Raw genomic sequence first — 18507 nt, forward strand, 5'->3', positions numbered from 1 at the left:
TTTTATCACATTCTGTATGAAAAAGTCTATTATATGAATGTACATCAGAAATAAATATAAGTAAAAATATGTGAGAAGGAAGAAAGAATTAAGAAAAAAAAATGAACAAGGCATTAGAAACAAAAGGGATAGGAAAGATAATATTAATAAAAATGGTTATTTTTGTCTGTGTATTTACTTATTTTTGTTTGTTTAATTAGCTAAAATGCAATGCTCTCTGAATCAGATTTAAGGAAATGCTCAATTTTACTGACGTAACAGAATTTATCCTTTTTGGATTAACTAGTCGTTCTGAATTACAACTCCTTTTCTTTGTGGTTTTCCTGCTGGTCTACATTATCACCTTGCTTGGCAACATTGGAATGATAATATTAATCAGGATTAGTCCTCAGCTCAACAGCCCCATGTACTTTTTCCTCAGTCACCTATCTTTTGCAGATGTGTTGTTCTCCTCTAATGTCACCCCTAAAATGCTGGAAAATTTGGTATCTGAGACCAAAACCATTTCCTACACCGGCTGCATAGTGCAGTGCTTCTTCTTCATTGCCTTTGTCCACGTGGAAGTCTTCATCCTGGCCGTCATGGCCTTTGATAGGTACATGGCCATTGGCAACCCACTACTGTATGGCAGCAGGATGTCAAGAACCATCTGTATCCGGCTGATCTCTTTCCCTTATGCATATGGCTTCTTTATCAGTCTGATCTCAACACTGTGGACCCATGGTTTGTACTTCTGTGGAAACATTGAGATCAATCACTTCTACTGCGCAGATCCAGCTCTCATCAAAATGGCCTGCGCGGGGACCTTCATTAAAGAATACACCATGCGCACATTAGCAGGTCTCAATTTCTCTTACTCCTTGCTGGTCATTATTGTCTCTTACATTTTTATCCTCATTGCCATCCTTAGAATGCATTCTGCTGAAGGAAGAAAGAAAGCCTTTTCCACCTGTGGCTCCCATTTGACAGCTGTCACCATATTTTATGGAACTCTCTTCTTCATGTATCTCAGAAGCCCAACAGAGGAGTCTGTGGAACAGGGAAAGATGGTGGCTGTTTTTTACACCACAGTAATTCCTATGTTGAATCCTATGATCTACAGTCTCAGGAATAAGGATGTGAAGGAGGCCATGAACAAGGCCATCAGTAGAGCATTTTTGACTAAATAAAATTGGAACTGCAGGATGAGGTCCACAGTTCATTATAACAGGTGGAGATTATTTCTTTCAGTAATTTCTGAGAAATTGGTCATTTATCTTTTCAATGAATAAAGTAAATATAACTGAAAAGGGAATAAAGGAGCAGAAGTGAGGGAAGCAGTTGTAAATACAACTCCCTGGGTCGTGAAATCTGTAACGATGGGAACACTCTTGACAACATCCTCCATAGATTTTCCCTTCCACATAATGTCAGATTCAGTAGGTTAATTTTTAATTCAGTCTACTGTTTTTCATTGCCCTTGGACATTCACCACCCCACCATTTCAGTTCTGCTGTGGGAAATGTAATATTATCTAGGGTCTTTTCTTGCTCCGAGAGGAGGATCAGGTTCTAGATTATTTGTCACTGTTACAAAGTGCTTAAACTGAGTACGGTCTCACCACAAGACATTGCTATCTTTGGAGACAATGTCCTTGATGATGGAATATCTGGTGTAGAACAACCAGCACTGATTAACATTAATTGCTTATATGCTACATGTGATTTCACTTACAATGCATATTAATTTATTAATAAAGTCATTCATACAGTACTTACCTGATATCCTCTGAGACACCATTTAAGTTTTGCCTTTTTAAATGACACCACCTTGTTTTTGTTTTGGAATTTGCAATGAGCTTCCCCTAACTTGATTTTAGTAAATTGATTGTATAATATTTTGAAGAGATATAGTGATACATTTTTTTTTTGCTTTATGTTGTTTGGTGTTTTGAATTTGGTGGTAGCATAAAGCAACTGTTCCATTAGATATTGTATTATCTTCATTTATTAACAAATCATAATTTACATGTGAAATATAACCTATTCTTTGTTATTTTGCCATATTGTTGCCTCAATTTCAAAAATCCTTGGTTTGGAAATCACAAAAAAATTTTTGGCATGAAGAGCTGAATTTGATTCTGAAGTGTTCCAAATCTATGTCCTTTCCCATTAGGATGCACATTCTATTAATTTTTTGTTACCAGTGAACTTATAAGGACATATAGAAGTGGGGTTTTCATAAAGAAATAAAATTTATGTACTTACAAATATGCACAGATACATATATAAATGTGCATATATAAATGTACCTGCATATCTGTGTGTGTGTGTGTGTGTGTGTGTGTGTGTGCCTGTGCACGCACTTGTGTGGTCTTTTTTTTTTCTCAGATTAGTGAATTTGATAAGAATTTTGTAGAAATTCCTCCTTAGGGGTTTCCTTTGGTACCAAAGTAGTAGTCTCGTAAAAATAAGATTCCTTTTATTATGTAATACTTATTATTTTAGCATCTATTTTATGATGCCTAGTATATCATTTATTCTCATATTATGCTCATCACATTTATATCTCCAAACTGCCAACTTCACCAACAGTCCTCTCTCTATTTAGCAAATATTCTGAAAAACAGATTATAAAGTTTAGTCATTTTGAAAGGCAGAAGTCCTCATTGTCTTAACTTAAAAACACCTGAGTACTAATGCAGTTAAATGCTATACTATACTCCTTCAAAATTTGAATTTTTTGAATACTATTTATTTATACTCTTATTTTTCTGTTGGTCGATTCATATTTTTGAAATGAAGTAATTCTAATTACTCTCTGTTTTAGAATGTTAACTCAATGAACTGTATCTTCCTTTAGAGAAGAGGATAATTTCTGATTTGTAATACCACTATCATTATCTCTTCATTTACAAAGTGATTAGTAAATATTAGCTAAGCTGAGCATGGTAGCATACGCTTGTAATTCCAATGTCTTGGAAGGCTGAGGCAGAAAGGTCAAAATTTCAAGTCTGGCCTTGGCAACTTAATATGACCTTGTCTCAAAGTAAAATTATAAAAGGGTTGTCGATGTAGCTTAGTTCTACTTTAGCACGTGCAAGTTGCTGGGTTCTAATCCTTGAAATGTTTATCACATTAGTGAACTGATTCACTATTATAACATCCACATCTTCTGTTTAAAACTTCTTGTCTTTCCTTGATGTGTATAATAAACTTACATTTTCAAATGATAATATCTTCAGATCTGCCAGGCACAGTGGTGCATGCCTGTAATCTCAGTCACTTGGGAGACTGAAGCAGGAGGATCACAAGTTCAAAGCCAACCTCAGCAACAGCAAGATGCTAAGCAATTCAGTGAGACCCTGTCTCTAAATGAAATACAAAATAGGGCAGGGTATGTGGCTCAGAGGTTGAGTGCCCCTGAGTTCAATACCCAGTAGTAAAATGTGTGTGTGTGTGTGTGTGTGTGTGTGTGTGTGTGTGCGTGTGTATTCATAGATCTACTAAGCTTGTCTTGTTAGTCTCTTCATTAGTGTTATGATAAAAATGTTCTCTTTCAAATGCAGGGTTCTGAGTTGTGGGAGTCCTCTATGTTGTTTCCAAATCCAATTTCATCTTCTTTTATAGTGTAAAATAAAACAAAAAAATGTAGTTATATTTCTCAGCTTCCTTTGTACTTGCCTTGTTCAAGTGGCTGAAAGCTAAGGACAATTATAGTTGGGTTACATACTATTTTTAGACTGTCTATGAAAGTCTCCCAGGATTCATCTTGCATTTTATGTCTTATTTTGTTGACCCATCACATGTAAGCTGAGCTCTCCAGGGCTCCAGAAATAGTGTGAAATCTCAGAGTAGATCACAGTGATAGCCCCCTTCCAACTTTCCCAATCGCCTATTATGTGATCAGGAAATAAACTTCCGCTCTGCTACACCACCAAGATTTCAGAAGTTATTGTGGTTACTTGTGTTGTTTTAACTCATATGGACACACTATGTGTTCATTCACACAAAAGTTCATGCAGTGCATACACTTTTGAAATATGCCTAATTTAGCTCCCTCAGAATTTATTTTTGTATACTACCTGAGGCAAGACTCCATGGGTAGTCTTTTATAAAAACTGCTATCCTTTATTTAATAATCAGAATAGTCTTAATTTCAAAATGTCAGTAATAGGATATGTAGAATGTATTTTTTAATATTTCTTTTGACCTGTTCCTCAACATTACAAATTTTGTTTCATTAATTTACTCATTCATTCATCTGAGTATTACCTGAGTGCCTATTATGTACCAGGTCCTATTTTAGATTATTCTTGCAAATAAATAAAACAGGAAAAAACTCTTAATTTCATGAGCCTTATGTTTCAATGGTGTGAGAAGCAATTAGCATAATATTGAAGTAAATTATATGGCATGTTGAATGATAGTTTATGGCAAAATTTGAGAAGAATTGGGCAGAATAAGTGAATAGGTGCATTTGATTTAGGTTTGATGTTGAGGGTTGATTTTTATAAGGGGGATATAGGGACTAGGGACATAGCTCAATGGCAAAACATTTGCCCACCATGTGTGAAGCCCTTGATTCAATCTCCAGGACCTCAAAAACAAACAACCATACAAGAAAAAAGAGAGGATATAATTAAGCAAAACACACATACAGATGGTTAAAGGATTAGCCATGAAGATTCCTACCAGTCAGTGAACAGATCATAAAATGCAAGTACACATCTGTATTTCAAGGACGGCTTGGAAGTCCCTGGGGCAGCCATGGAATGAGACATTAGAAGCATAATAGGATGGGTGGCAGATTATTTAACATGAGCTGAAGTTTTACTTTAGGAAGATGGAAAGCCGTCTGACAGTTGAGGGCAAAGCAGTGATATGAAATGACACGTTTTAAAAGTATCACTGTAGTTTTAGAGTTTTGAATGGACTGGGGGGTCGGGGCTGGTGCAAGAGAAGAAACAGAGCAAAGGTTCTTCCTAGGCATTAGGAGAACACCATATCTGAAAGACTCAAGCCAGAGGTAAGAACTCTCCTACCTAGTAGACTGGGCTACCTGCTCTACCCCCCCCCCCCCCCTCTCTCTCTCTCTCTCATATGATCTGGGGACACAGGATTTCCCACCTGATTCATTAAGCCCTCTCTGCCCAGAATCTATAGGTACTAAATCTTTTAAAAAGATTTTTATTAGTTCTTTTTAGCTATACATGACAGTAGAATGTATTTTGACATATCACACATACATGGAGTATAACTTCCTTTTTTTGTGGTTGTACCTGATGTGGGGTTATACTGATCTTGTATTCACATATGAACACAAGAAAGTATGTCCGATTCATTCTACTGTTTTTCCTTTCCCCATCTCCACTCCCTTCCCCGACATCCCCCTGTCCAATCTGGTGAACCTCCACTCCTCCCTCACCCCTGCTTATTATGAGTTAGCATCCATGTATCAAAAAGAACATTTGGTCTTTGGTTTAGTGAACTGGCTTATTTCACAAAACAGGGTAGTCTCCAGTTTCATCCATTTACAAGCAAATGCCATGATTTCATTCTTCTTTATGGATGAGTAATATTCCATTGTGGATATGTTCCACATTTTCTTTATTCATTCCTCTGTTGAAGGGCACCTAGGTTTGTTCCATAGCTTGGCTATTATGAGTTGAGTTGCTATAAACATTGATATGGCTGCAACACTATAGCATGCTGATTTTAAATCCTTTGGGTATAAACCTACAAGTGGGTTGACTGGGTCAAATGGTGGTTCCATTCCACGTTTTCTGAGGAATGCCCACACTGCTTTTTATAGTGGTTACACCAATTTACAGTCCTACCAGCAATGTAGGAGTGAACCTTTTCCCCCATATCTTCATCTACATTTATTGTTACTGGTATTCTTGATAATTGCCATTCTGACTGGAGTGAGATAATATCTCAGTATAGTTTTGATTTGCTTTTCACCAGTTATTAGTGATGTTGAACACTTTTTCAGGTATTTGTTGACTGATGATATTTATTCTTTGGCGAAGTGTCTGTTCAGTTCCTTAGCCCATTTATTGATTGTGTTATTTGATTTTTTTGTTGTTTTTTGAGTTCTTTATATATCTTGAATATTAATGCTCTATGTGAGGTATAGGTGGCAAAGATTTTATTCCATTCTGTAGGCTTTCTCTTCATGTTCTTAATTATTTCCTTCACTGTGAAAAAGCTTTTTAGTTTGATTCCATCCTGTTTTTTGATTCTTGATTTTATTTCTTGTGCTGTAGGGATCTTGCTGAGAATTTGGTTCCTAAGCTGACATGATGCAGATTTGGGCCTACTTTTTCTTCTAATAGGCACAGGGTCTCTGTTCTAATGCCTAAGTTGATTCACTGAGGGGTGATTTTTTGTGAAGGGTGAGAAATAGGGGTTTAATTTCACTTTGCTACATCCGTATTTCCAGTTTATCCAGCAGCATTTGTGAAGAGACTATCTTCTCTCCAATGTATGTTTTTGGTGCCTTTGTCTAGTATGAGATAATTGTATTTGTATGTGGGTTTGTCTCTGTGTCTTCTATTCTGTACCATTGTTCTTCATGTCTGTTTTGGTGTCAGCACTGTGCCATTTTTGTTACAATAGCTCTGTGTTATAATTTAAGGCCTGGTAGAGTGATGCTTACTGCTTCACTTTTCATGCTGAGGATTGCTTTCACTATTCTGGGTCTCTTATTTTTTCAAATGAATTTCATGACTACTTTTTCTATTTCTATGAAGAACATCATCTGAACCTTAATGCATTAAATCCGAATAACACTTTTGGCAGTACGGCCATTTTAACAGTATTAATTCTACCTATCCAAGAACATTTTCTAAGGCCTTCTTCAATTTCATTCATTAGAATTCTGTACTTTTTATCATACAGGTCTTTCACCTCTTTTGTTAGATTGATTCCCAAATATTTTTGAGGCTAATGTGAATGGGAAAATTTTCCTAATTTCTCTTTCAGTGGATTCATCATAGATATATAGGAATTAAGTTGATTTATGGATGTTAACTTTACATCCTGCTACTTTGCTGAATTCATTTATGAGTTATAGATGTTTTCTTGAGGAGACTTTTGGGTCTTCTAAATATAGAAGCATGTCATCAACAAATAGGAATAGTTTGAGTAATTATTTTCCTATTTTTGTCCCTTTATTATCTTTCTTCTGTCTAATTGCTCTGGCTACAGTTTCCAGGACTATGTTGAGTAGAAGTGGCGAAAGAGGGCATCCCTGCCTTTTGCCAGGTTTTAAAGGGAATGCTTTCAATTTTTCTTCATTTAGAACAATGTTGACCTTGAGTTTAGCATATATAGCTTTTACAATGTTGAGATAGGTTTTTCAACTGAGGGGAAAAGGCGAGAGAAAAATATATGTATTAAGTAAAAATTAAAAAAAAAAAAAAAAACTAAAAGTGCCACAGACCATGTGACATTTATTCTGTTTCCCATACAGGGCAGTGAACGATTAGAAATTAGACAAACAAACACAAAATAGAAAGTAGGACTTGGTGGACCAACCAAACTCTTGATGAGAGAGATTGGTCACAAGCAGGCTCCACGTGTTTATTACCTAAGTTTAAACATCAAAAGAATTTATTGTGAGAAAGTGTCTTCAAGATAAAAAAAAAGCAAAATTTGTGAGTGAAGGAGCCCAATTAAAGCTTATCAGCTAATGGAAAGAATCAAACACTATTATCCTATGTAAGAGTATGACTATACAAATGGTATGCCTCTACTTCATGTACAAACAGAGAAACAGTATGTATCCCATTTGTGTACAATAAAAATAAATTTAAAAAATAATCTCATCAGCTCAGGCCCGTATCTCTTCTACTTTCCCCTGAAACTGGTATTTGAACTTAAGGCTATTGAATGCACCCATATCTCCTCTAATTATGGGCAGCTGGCATTTGTACTCAAGGCTATTAATTAACACATTCCTTGACAGGCACAGATTTTTTTCTCTTAACAGGGATCACCTCAAATGGGCAGTTTTCTAAGCACCTTTGCACCAGAAATTCCCAAGGGAACTGCCACCACGATCCAGGACAGTTCAAAGCAGTGATCCAATCACCACTCCCAGCATAAAAGAATAAAAACCAAAACTGAAATAGACTAATCAAACATCCCGGTCCTCATACATCTGATCCATGAAAAGTAACTGGCTTCAAAAATGCTAGAAATGAGGGGGAAAAAAACCAAACATGAGTATGTATACATGTCCATGAACCCTTAAGGTCACAATTAAATAGAGGAAACTTTTAAAAAAATAAAAATAAATTCCTCCGCCGCCCCCAATATATATATATACTCACACACAGAGAAAGTGAGAGAGAGAGAGAGAGAGAGAGAGAGAGAGAGAGAGAGAGAGAGAGAGAGAGAGAGAGAGAGAGACGATGAAAAGAATTGTGTCTGTTGGAGGTCAAAAGATACTCAGCTTCTCAGCAGTGTTGGGTGGGGTTATCTGCAGCGTGATTCTCCACCCTGCTGATGGCAGGACTGAGAGAGGTAATCCTGTAGGCAGAATTCCTTGAGGCAGAGTGTAGACTTAGGTGGGCTTCAGGCTCTTAGTTGAATACCATTTGGTCTGGACATTTTACATCAGTGCATCTCCAGGGCGCAATATTTGCCAGTACACACTGGAAGGGGTTTCCCCTGGGTTCACACTGGTGTGGTGGAGAAGCCAACTTAGTCTACTAGGTCACCTGTGGATCCCACATTTCTTGGTATTGAGCAACCTCTCCTTCCCCACCCTTTTGAATTTCCCCAGGTCCATTTCTCCCAGTCAGTCTTGCAAGCAGCAGAATTAGAGGGGGAGGGGAAGAATTGGGCCGATTTCTATAACCTGTAGATCCCTGTGTAAACCTCTCTCCATGTTTGATTTTCTCCTGGTTTCTTTATGCAGACTCTGTGTCATACAGTGTGGGTTTGCCAGGCCTGTATTTTGAGTTAAACTTGGATTTCCCAGGAATTGGCTCCCTCAGCTGCTGGTCCCCTTGCCACAGCTGCAAAATGGTTCCATCTTCTGTCCTCTGCACTGGAAGAGATGGTGACTTGTCTCCCACACAAGGACATTGCACAGTGTGTCTTTCAGTTTAGTTGGGCAGTGTCTTTGATCTCTAATCTCTTTGTACCCACACACACCTCAGGCCTCCTAAAAAATGCAGATTACTTTAATTCCCTTATTCCTCTACTTTGCTCATGGAGGGACCACTCTGGCTTGTGCCCCTGGCTGCAGCAGAAGTTGTGGCCCTCGGGAATTTCTTCCTTATTTATTATATCCAACCTCCTGAGTCCCTGATCTGCTTTGAATGTACAGTTTTAAATTCCAGTAAGTCCCCCACACCACACTTTTTTGCTCACCCAGCTTTCTGAGAAGCTACCTGTCTGCTTTCTTCATTTCATGCCATGGAGCAACCAGGAAAGCAACCCTCTGTATTCAGCCATCATGAAAGTCCCGTCCCCCTGCCACCAGTAGATCTTTAATTTTGCTTCCTATTGTGGTGTTTTATAGACCTTGTGCTTTCCATATAAAGAACCAGGGGTCACCTCCAAGGAGTTTCCCTCAAAGACATTTGGGGAAACCACGGTGATACAGGCAAGCATAAACCTGAAATCAGTCAGATGGGAGCCTCAAAAAACTCTGCCAATGTATAGTTTCCTGGATAAGGAAAATAAACGGCCTATGGAATATAAGATATTCACTTTTATGAGATACATTTCTCTCTGATGTGCTAGGAAGGCAGCAAAAGGGGGCCTTTTTAAAAAAGTGACTCACAGGGCTGGGGAGATAGCTCAGTCAGTAGAGTGCTTGCCTTGCACACAAGGCCCTGCGTTTGATCCCCAGCACTAAAAAAAAAAAAAAAAAAAAAAAAGTGACACATGCATGAGAATGTCTGATTTTGGAACTACAAGGGCTTAAAATCTTTATGAATAGGGTTCCTTCCTTCAAATGGAGGAAACAAAAAGACTTGCCTATTAAGCTGCTTCCTACAGAAGACAGCAGTGAACGAGGGACAGATAGATATTCCCCTGAGAAGATGAAGTGACAGGCTCACAGGTCAAATGTGTGAACTTCTATTTGCCATTTTTCCTTAAATACTCTAAGCCAATACTTTGGTTCAAAATATTCTGAAGCTAAAAATGCTCACAAGTGTTGCCGCCTGCAGCGACGACACCGCGGGAAAGAATCGGAGGTGGACTGGGAATGACCAACTTCTTTATTCTACTTTTGGGGGATGCTTCCTTGCATGCTTCTCTTTGCAGGTCAGGGTGAAGTGCAGGGTGAAGTGCCGGTCTCCCATCGGCGCTCCCAGGAGCCCGGCGTTTCTGCGTCTTCCGGGCGCGTTCTCCACCACCGGCCACAGCGTCCTGCTCCCCGGGCAGCCCCATGGCGGGGGTCGGGCGGGGAAGGGCTCGGCGGCCGCCACCGCAGCCGCTGGCTGGAAAGTCCCCGCTGCGCCGCCACCGGCTTGCCAACACGGCTATTGCCGCGCTGCCTCACCCGCGAGCTTGCTGGGGCTGCCGCGCACGTCAGGGGGCGCACGCGAACGGCCTCCTACACCCAAGCTCTTGGCAGAGGCAAATTCAATACCTTATTAGAGATGCATTCCCTCTTTCCAAATTTCTAAGAAATCATGAAGATGAAAGCCCAAGAAACATTAATTACAACCAGGAATCTCCGTTACCTGGTGTGTGAGACAGACATGTGCATCTGGGTATATCCTAGCTGTGTGAGGTATGTGTACAAAGGATGTGATGTGTCTGCACATTTCTCTGGGTGTGGCCGACACGGGATTAAATAGGACAGGAAACATTATACACCTTGCTGTATTTCTCACAGAATCTTATGGACTATTTAGGATATCATCATCATCAGAAAAGCAGTGATGAGTGATGAGCTTCAAATTGTTCATAGTCTAGCACCATAGAGCTTGCAATTTCAACTATCTGTAATGCAACGTAGTAATCACTATATAAGCCAATTAAGCTAAGTGATATAGAAATGTAGACGGTATTATTAATTTTAAATAGTAGTCCTCAAGGAAATGTACAGAAATCAGTTTTTGCATACTTTCCCTAGGTTGCTTTTGGATTAAGTTATTTTCTTCCTGGGTTGGAAAGAACTTAATACTGGAATAATGAAAATTCATTTTTTTTTTTTTTTTTGCTTCATGGAAGTAGTACTTTCTGTATCTCTCTGTCCTAAATGTGTGTTCCTCATAGACTTTTACACTGAGAAAAATGCTGGTAACATAAAACTCAAAGGAATCACATGAGGTCTGTTAATATACTTAGAGATTGGTCTTAACATTAAACCAAACACAAAATCAGAACAAATAAAAATAATTAATTTGCAATTGAAATAAATTCTGGGTTTAGAAAATTACAGGTTATCCTTTTTGATGTTAGTCCCAGACTTTATGCATAGTAAACTTTTAACCCTCATAGTGCAAATATTCTCCCAAGCCAAGACTGTCCACTCAAGAGCTCTAACCCCCTTGGTCTTAATCAATGTACTTAGGTTCCAAAGCATAGTCTCATTGTAAGTATAGAACACCTAATTATTTTGAGAAGTATTCTGGATATTCAGAAATGTACCTCTCTCATCTATGGAGTTCACCTGTCAAAAACATATTCAATTCAACCATTCTGTTCATTCAACAAGTATTTTATGAGCATCTACCATGTACCTAGCCCTGAAGCTAATTATTATTATTCTCGTTTTATGGACAAGAGACAGAATCTCTAAGTTTCAGTGACTTATTTCAGTTAACCTACTGTGTATGGGACATGAGAAAGATAGCCAATGGCTCTCCATTCAAAATTCTATTCCCATGGAGGAGGAAGAAAGAATTTTTGGCAAAATCAGCAATTCCCTCTAAAACCCAATAAACCAAAATCAACTTTGTTGTAAAGACTGAAGGAGGGCTGATGTAAGGATAGTGTAATATGCAGGCCAGAAAAGGGAACAAGTTTGGGCACTGGGTATAAACAGCAAGACAACCCAATTAAAGTATCCACCATATAAACCACTGAAATTATCCACGTTTTTGCTCTTCAAAAAACATGTCTTTACTCCTTCATGTTCACAAGGACCATGATACAATATATCATATATGACAGTCACATAGTGGAATGAGAATTTTGGTCTCTTTCCCATTAATAGTTACTTGCTTGGCAATAGAAAGAATTGGGAAAGAGTACAAATTCTGGTTTCAAGAATCTAGCCACTGGTGTATTTGAAAGCAAGATCTTTTTAATTTATTTGTTCTAATTACACATGATAGTAGAATGCATTTTGACACATCATGCATAAATGGATTACAACTTCTCCTTCTTCTGGTCATACATAATGTAGAGTTCAGGTCATGTAATCATATATGCACATGGGGTAATAATTTTCAGTTCATTCTACTATCATTCATACCCCAAAATCCCCTCCCCTCCCTTCACTTGCCTCTGTCTAATCCAAAGTACCTCTATTCTTCCCTACTCCCCACACCATTATTGTGAATTACTATCTGCATATCAGAGAAAACATTCAACCTTTGGTTTTTTGGGATTGGCTTATTTCACAAATCAGGATTATTTCCAGTTTCATCCATTTACTGGAAAATGCCATAATTTCATTCTTCTTTAAGGCTGAGTAATATTCCATTCTGTATACATACCACATTTTCTTCAGCCATTTATCTGTTGAAGGGCACCTAGGCTGGTTCCATAGGTTGGCAATTGTGAGTTCAGCTGCTATAAACATTGACATAGTCCTATAACTATAGCATGCTGATTTTTAAATCCTGTGGGTATAAACCTAGAAGTGGGATGACTGACTCAAATGGTAGTTCCATTTCAAGTTTTCTGAGGAATCTCCATACTACTTTCCATAGTGGTTGCAGTCCTACCAGCAAAGTAGGAATATATCTTTTTCCCCACATCCTCACCAACATTTATTGTTACTTGTATTCTTGATAATTACCATTCTGACTGGAGTGAAATGGAATCTCAGTGTAGTTTTGATTTGCATTTCTGTAATTGCTAGAGATGTTGAACATTTTTTTTCATATATTTGTTGATTGATTGTATTTCTTCTTTAGTGAAGAGTCTGTTCAATTCCTTTGCCCATTTATTGATTAGGTTATTTTTTTGGGGGGGGGGGTTAAGTTTTTTGAGTTCTTTATATATCTTGTAGATTAATGCTTTATGTGAGGTGGAGAGATTTTCTCCCATTTTGTAGGGTCTCTCTTCATGCTCTTGATTGTTTCCTTTGCTGTGAAGAATCTTTTTAGTTTGATTTCATCCTATTTATTGATTTTTTTATTTTACTTATTGTGCTTTAGGAGTCTTGTTAAGGAAGTCATTTCCTGAGCTAACATGGTGGAGATTTGGGCCCAGAGAAGAGTGCATAGAGAAGGCCCTTACCAAATGCAGCTCCTTGACCTTGAACCTCACAGAATGCAGATGGTGAGATGAATAATCCTTTATATTTATTCATTGCCCAGTCTCATATTTCACAACATTCCAACAGAGTGCAACTAGAGACCATACAGAATTATTGGAACTTGGGAGAAAAATACTGGACAGATTGTTTATTTAAAACAAGTAATCAACTGACTCTTCCTCTAGAGATGTACTTCCCCAAGGTCATTCCTAAAGGAAAATTCTTAATTGCTCCTTGTTTTCAAAGGTAAACCTTTAAAAGAGATCTCTTGTAGACTTCTTCCAGTTTCCCTTTTGTCAGATTGATGTTGCTTGGCTTTCACCTCTGTGGTTTAGTGGTCTCTTTTCAACTCTGAATTCTTTGTGTGTGTGTGTTTGTGTGTCTGTTTGTGTGTGTATGAGGGGTGCTGAAGATTCAACCCAGGGACACTTAATCATTGAGCCACAACCTCAACCCTTCTTATGTTTTATTTTGAGACAAGGTCTCACTAAGTTGCTTAGGGCATTGCTAAATTGCTGAAGTTGGATTTGAACTTGCGAGCCTCCTACCTCAGCCTCCCAAATCACTGGGATTACAGGTGCATGCAGCTGCACTCAGCCAACTCTGGATTCTTAATGGCAGTATTTTTCTTCATTCTTAGGTTGGTAAAAAATGCATTCATCAGATGAAGCTTGTATCTTAGGTTTCATTTTATTTTATTCTTTATAACAATACTTTAATGGTTCCATATAACTTGAGCATGAAAGTGAGAGAGAAAAGGATGAATTTGCAAAAGATATTTTATGAATGATTGATGGAGAGTGCATTTAATAATTATTCCTTGTATATATATATATAAAATGTGTTAATTATCATTATTAATTTTATGTTTATGAATCCACAAAAATGTGTATCATAATGATTATTAAATCATATCAAGGAATAGATAAATCGAAAGTAAACAAAATAATAATAAAACATGTTCAAGTTCATAAAATAAGTCTTGAAGCCTTCAATGAAGATCTGACAATAAAGAAATATTTAACTGGAATATCTTATATTGCTTTATACATGACCTGGTCAAAAAGTCCACCCTCACTGATAATTTGGTTTGGAATAGAATGACCAGTGATGGAAGGTTATGTATACATCTGTGCCTTAGCTCGTGGGGAAATCCTGTAAATGCTTTTGAAGACCTAAGCCCTTTACTACTTTGCAGATAATCACACTCCTTAAATCAGAGCTAACATCCAGCTTTCCTGTTTTGGTTTTGTTACCCATCAACTGGTTAATCATCAATCAGGTTTTTTTCCCTGCCTTTTTCAATATATTTGTTTATGTTGGATTATCTTTAGTGCCATATAATCAGATCTGATTCTCCTAATAATAATTCCTCTAGTGCTAGTCTTTGAAAATTACACAAAAGACAAAATCTCAGCCCCCATACATGCAGCATGTATGACATATTGTATTAGACAGCACATGTGATCTGCTGGCATATTTGTAATCTCTAGTCAGGGATAAATCTAAAAATTTTAAAAGCAGATTGTACAACTTTGTAGTAGATTTTATAGCCTTACATAACTATATTCTAAGGTGTTTTTTCTAAATTTGAGACAACTTTATGCATACATAACTCTTGAATAAATGTTTATTCCCTAGTTCATGCCTTGCACTTTTGTCAATTTTCTGGACACACTGGGATCATAGAGAGTCAGTCTAGTCTATTTTGGCTGATAGCTATCTCCTCTACGAGGGGTCAAATTTTCATTCTAGCTTGGGTGAGTGAAAATTTGTGGATTATCACTGTAGGTAAGAGCTTATTTTCACAACAGTGAAGTTTGCCTGTTTTCCTGCATTCTGCCTTTCCTGGTAACTCATTATTGATATGATTCATCAGATTGTGATAGTACAATGTATGATCCTGAAGGTTAAGAAGAGTTTCTGGGAATAGTCATTTACTCTAGGCATGATATTTAACAACCAGAAAGTAGGACAATCCAGATTCCAATTTCCAGCACATCAGTTGTTCTACTGAGAAGTTTTCTCAGGTTTGTATTGGATAGATTTTTACTTTGTGCTTTACAGACTGTGAATGTTCATGGAAGTAAATGAAATCTCTCACCTCATCTGTACGTATTAAAATTTAAAAACATATACATAAACCTACATGCATATAAATGATAAGTAAAATATGAAAAGTAAATGTACAAGCTTTCTTTCCTACAGAATTTGTCACAATTTAGTTCTACATGGTAGTTTGTTTATCTCTGAGATATTGGACAGTATATAAAGTTTATCCAATATAATTACTCATGCATATATGAATTTTACTAAATAATATCTACTAAGATTATACAAAGTACATTGTTTTCATAGGAAAATAAATTGTAAAACGTTTGCAGAAGACATTCACATCTAACATAATGTCTTTTTGAATAAATTTGCTATTTATTCAAAAACACTTCCTAGAATTCTGGATTCCCGCAAAACTGTCAATCATTCTTCCAATACTGCCCATATAATGAAGCTGTAGCAATATATTCTAGTATTTCAAATCATTTATTTACATTATCTCTTTGTTTAATTTTACTTTTACAGATATTTATAACTCTTTGACAAAATGTTAAATTTCACAGATGTGACTGAATTTATTCTTTTGGGATTAACCAGCCATAAGGAATGGCAAGTTCTCTTCTTCTTCATTTTTCTCATGGTCTACATTATCACTGTGTTCGGTAATATTGGAATGATCATATTAATCAAGGTCAGTCCCCAGCTTCGCAGCCCCATGTATTTTTTCCTCAGCCATTTGTCATTTGTGGATGTGTGGTTTTCTTCCAACGTCACTCCTAAGATGTTAGAAAACCTGCTATCAGAGACAAAAACTATTTCTTACGCTGGTTGTCTGGTCCAGTGCTTTTTCTTCATTGCCCTGGTCCATGTAGAAATCTTCATTCTTGCTGTGATGGCCTTTGATAGATACATGGCCATTGGGAACCCTCTGCTCTATGGCAGCAAGATGTCCAGGGTGGTCTGCATGCGCCTGATTTCCTTCCCTTATGTGTATGGTTTTCTGACCAGTCTGGCAGCAACATTGTGGACTTATGGCTTGTACTTCTGTGGGAAAATTGAAATCAACCACTTCTACTGTGCAGACCCTCCTCTCATCAAAATAGCTTGTGCTGGGACCTTTGTGAAAGAGTACACGATGATCGTACTGGCGGGCATCAACTTCACATACTCCCTGACTGTGGTTATCATCTCTTATCTATTCATTCTTGTTGCCATTCTGAGAATGCACTCAGCAGAAGGGAGGCGGAAGGCCTTTTCCACCTGTGGTTCCCATCTGACAGCTGTGGTCATATTTTATGGAACTCTGATCTTCATGTATCTCAGACGTCCCACAGAGGAGTCCGTGGAGCAGGGGAAGATGGTGGCAGTGTTCTACACCACAGTGATCCCCATGTTGAACCCTCTAATCTACAGTCTCAGGAACAAGGATGTGAAAGAAGCCATGCACAAAGTGATCAGCAGGATACGTTTAACAAAATAAACATGAGTGGACTTTATTTTCTGTGGTCTGTTGTTTTCAATATGTTATTGCCCAATACATTGCCACATTATGCTAAGAATACTTTTTTGGGGGCTACAAGAAAAAAAAAAAGTGCAGTTCCAATTGAAATACATAAATAAATAAACTGACTATTACCAAAGTTTTGACAATTAATTAAAATGAATGAGACAATTCATTAAAATATTTATTTCTTTTAAAATTCATGGATGTGCTAATTTAAATTCTCCAGCCACAGGACTAGAGAACTTTGGTCACAGTGATGGTGTGATCTTTAATATTTCTTTCATTGTTATTGGTGGACTGGACTTGACACCACGGTTTTGAAAATAGGACTACTACTGTATTTATTTTTCAGTTTTCTTTAAGAGACGTAACACAGTGTGTTTTTCTTTAACTGAGTCCAGTAACTGCCCTGTTCCTAAGAGTTCAGGTAAACAGTGTACACTCTTCCTGTGCCCCTGCCATAATCTGCAGTCTGACTAAAATTAATGAATAGAATTAGTGGGTGATAATGTATCATGATAATTGTAAAACATGGCTCTCCCAAATCTGTTTGATTAATATTTACATAGAATATTTTGTACATATATGTGTAGATATGGTGTTGATGCATGTTAATTTTTGAATCTGAAACAAAATTATTAGAATGGTCTGTTTGTTGTTGACAATAACGTGTTGTTAAGTAATACTATATAATATAACTTGATATTCTCTTTGCACTTCATTTCATGAAATACATTCATGAGCCAGCTACTTCAAAATTTAATTTATTAATCTTTGTGTCCTCAGATAAACAATAAATGCATAAATAAATAACTTTCAGTTTTGGTGTAGAAAATACACAGCTGAAGAAATATGCTTCATGCATACAAATGCTTCCTTTATTCAGTCTACATTTTCTTTAATACTATGTTTAAAAACACAATTACCTGAATGATCAAGTTAATTTAATGAACTTTCCCTGTAATCAGTGAGAAGGAACTCAAGAGTTATTTGGCTTCTATGTGCCCTTTTCATTTCCCTGTGAATGTAGAATCAGCCCATTAAGTTCTACAAAAAGCACAAATGTTGATCAGGGTTTCTGTTAAAGATAAATTTGATTCACCTTGAGCCTTTTGCACCCTATGTCTGGATTCCCTGCTGGATTATTGTAGGTGTTTGTGGAAGCTCTTCAGCTGCCACGACACAGGTGGACTGACTCTGCAGGAGTGTTTGTGAATGTGAATCTGCATCAGAGGTCTCGGCTGTGCAGCTAATGGAGGACTCTGCTCTCAGCCTGTTGATGGTTATCTCGTGAATATAGAAGACTTCTCATCTATTCACTCAGTACATATTTACTGAGCACCTACTATCCTCTAGACATTGTGAAACTGTTCTGATGTGAAGGATATAGTGGTACACAAGAGAGACTCCACTGTTACTGCTCTAAGGGAAAATAGCACATAGCAGAATTTTTAATAGACAAGGGAGCAATTACACATTCAGTTGATCAGGGAATGTGCAGA

At 37.4% G+C, this 18507-nt stretch overlaps 2 protein-coding genes across 3 annotated transcripts in view; both read left to right on the plus strand.

The window, feature by feature from the left end:
• The window catches only part of LOC306639692 (uncharacterized protein), a gene marked incomplete at its 5' end in the record, with an annotated part of 32189 nt that extends 30629 nt beyond the window's left edge, over positions 1–1560 (plus strand). Inside the window, one exon of the mRNA XM_079103469.1 lies at positions 227–1560. Within this exon, the coding sequence (XP_078959595.1) occupies positions 227–1169 (943 nt within the window). The 3' untranslated portion in view covers positions 1170–1560. The remainder of the gene's footprint in view (positions 1–226) is intronic.
• LOC306639031 (olfactory receptor 5M3) overlaps positions 1–17958 on the plus strand; it is a 33078-nt gene extending 15120 nt beyond the window's left edge. The window contains exons 1-3 of one of the 2 annotated variants that reach the window (XM_079102473.1): positions 13917–14086; positions 15356–15476; positions 16027–17958. In XM_079102473.1, the coding sequence (XP_078958599.1) occupies positions 16049–16981 (933 nt within the window). In that variant the 5' untranslated portion in view covers positions 13917–14086; positions 15356–15476; positions 16027–16048 and the 3' untranslated portion in view covers positions 16982–17958. Of the gene's footprint in view, positions 1–13916; positions 14087–15355; positions 15477–16026 lie in introns of those variants that run through there. The other variant, XM_079102474.1, reaches the window with a different exon arrangement.
• Positions 17959–18507: the final 549 nt, after the last annotated feature.

Source organism: Sciurus vulgaris (genome assembly GCF_902686455.1).
Source record: "Sciurus vulgaris genome assembly, chromosome: 11".
Taxonomy (NCBI): domain Eukaryota; kingdom Metazoa; phylum Chordata; class Mammalia; order Rodentia; family Sciuridae; genus Sciurus; species Sciurus vulgaris.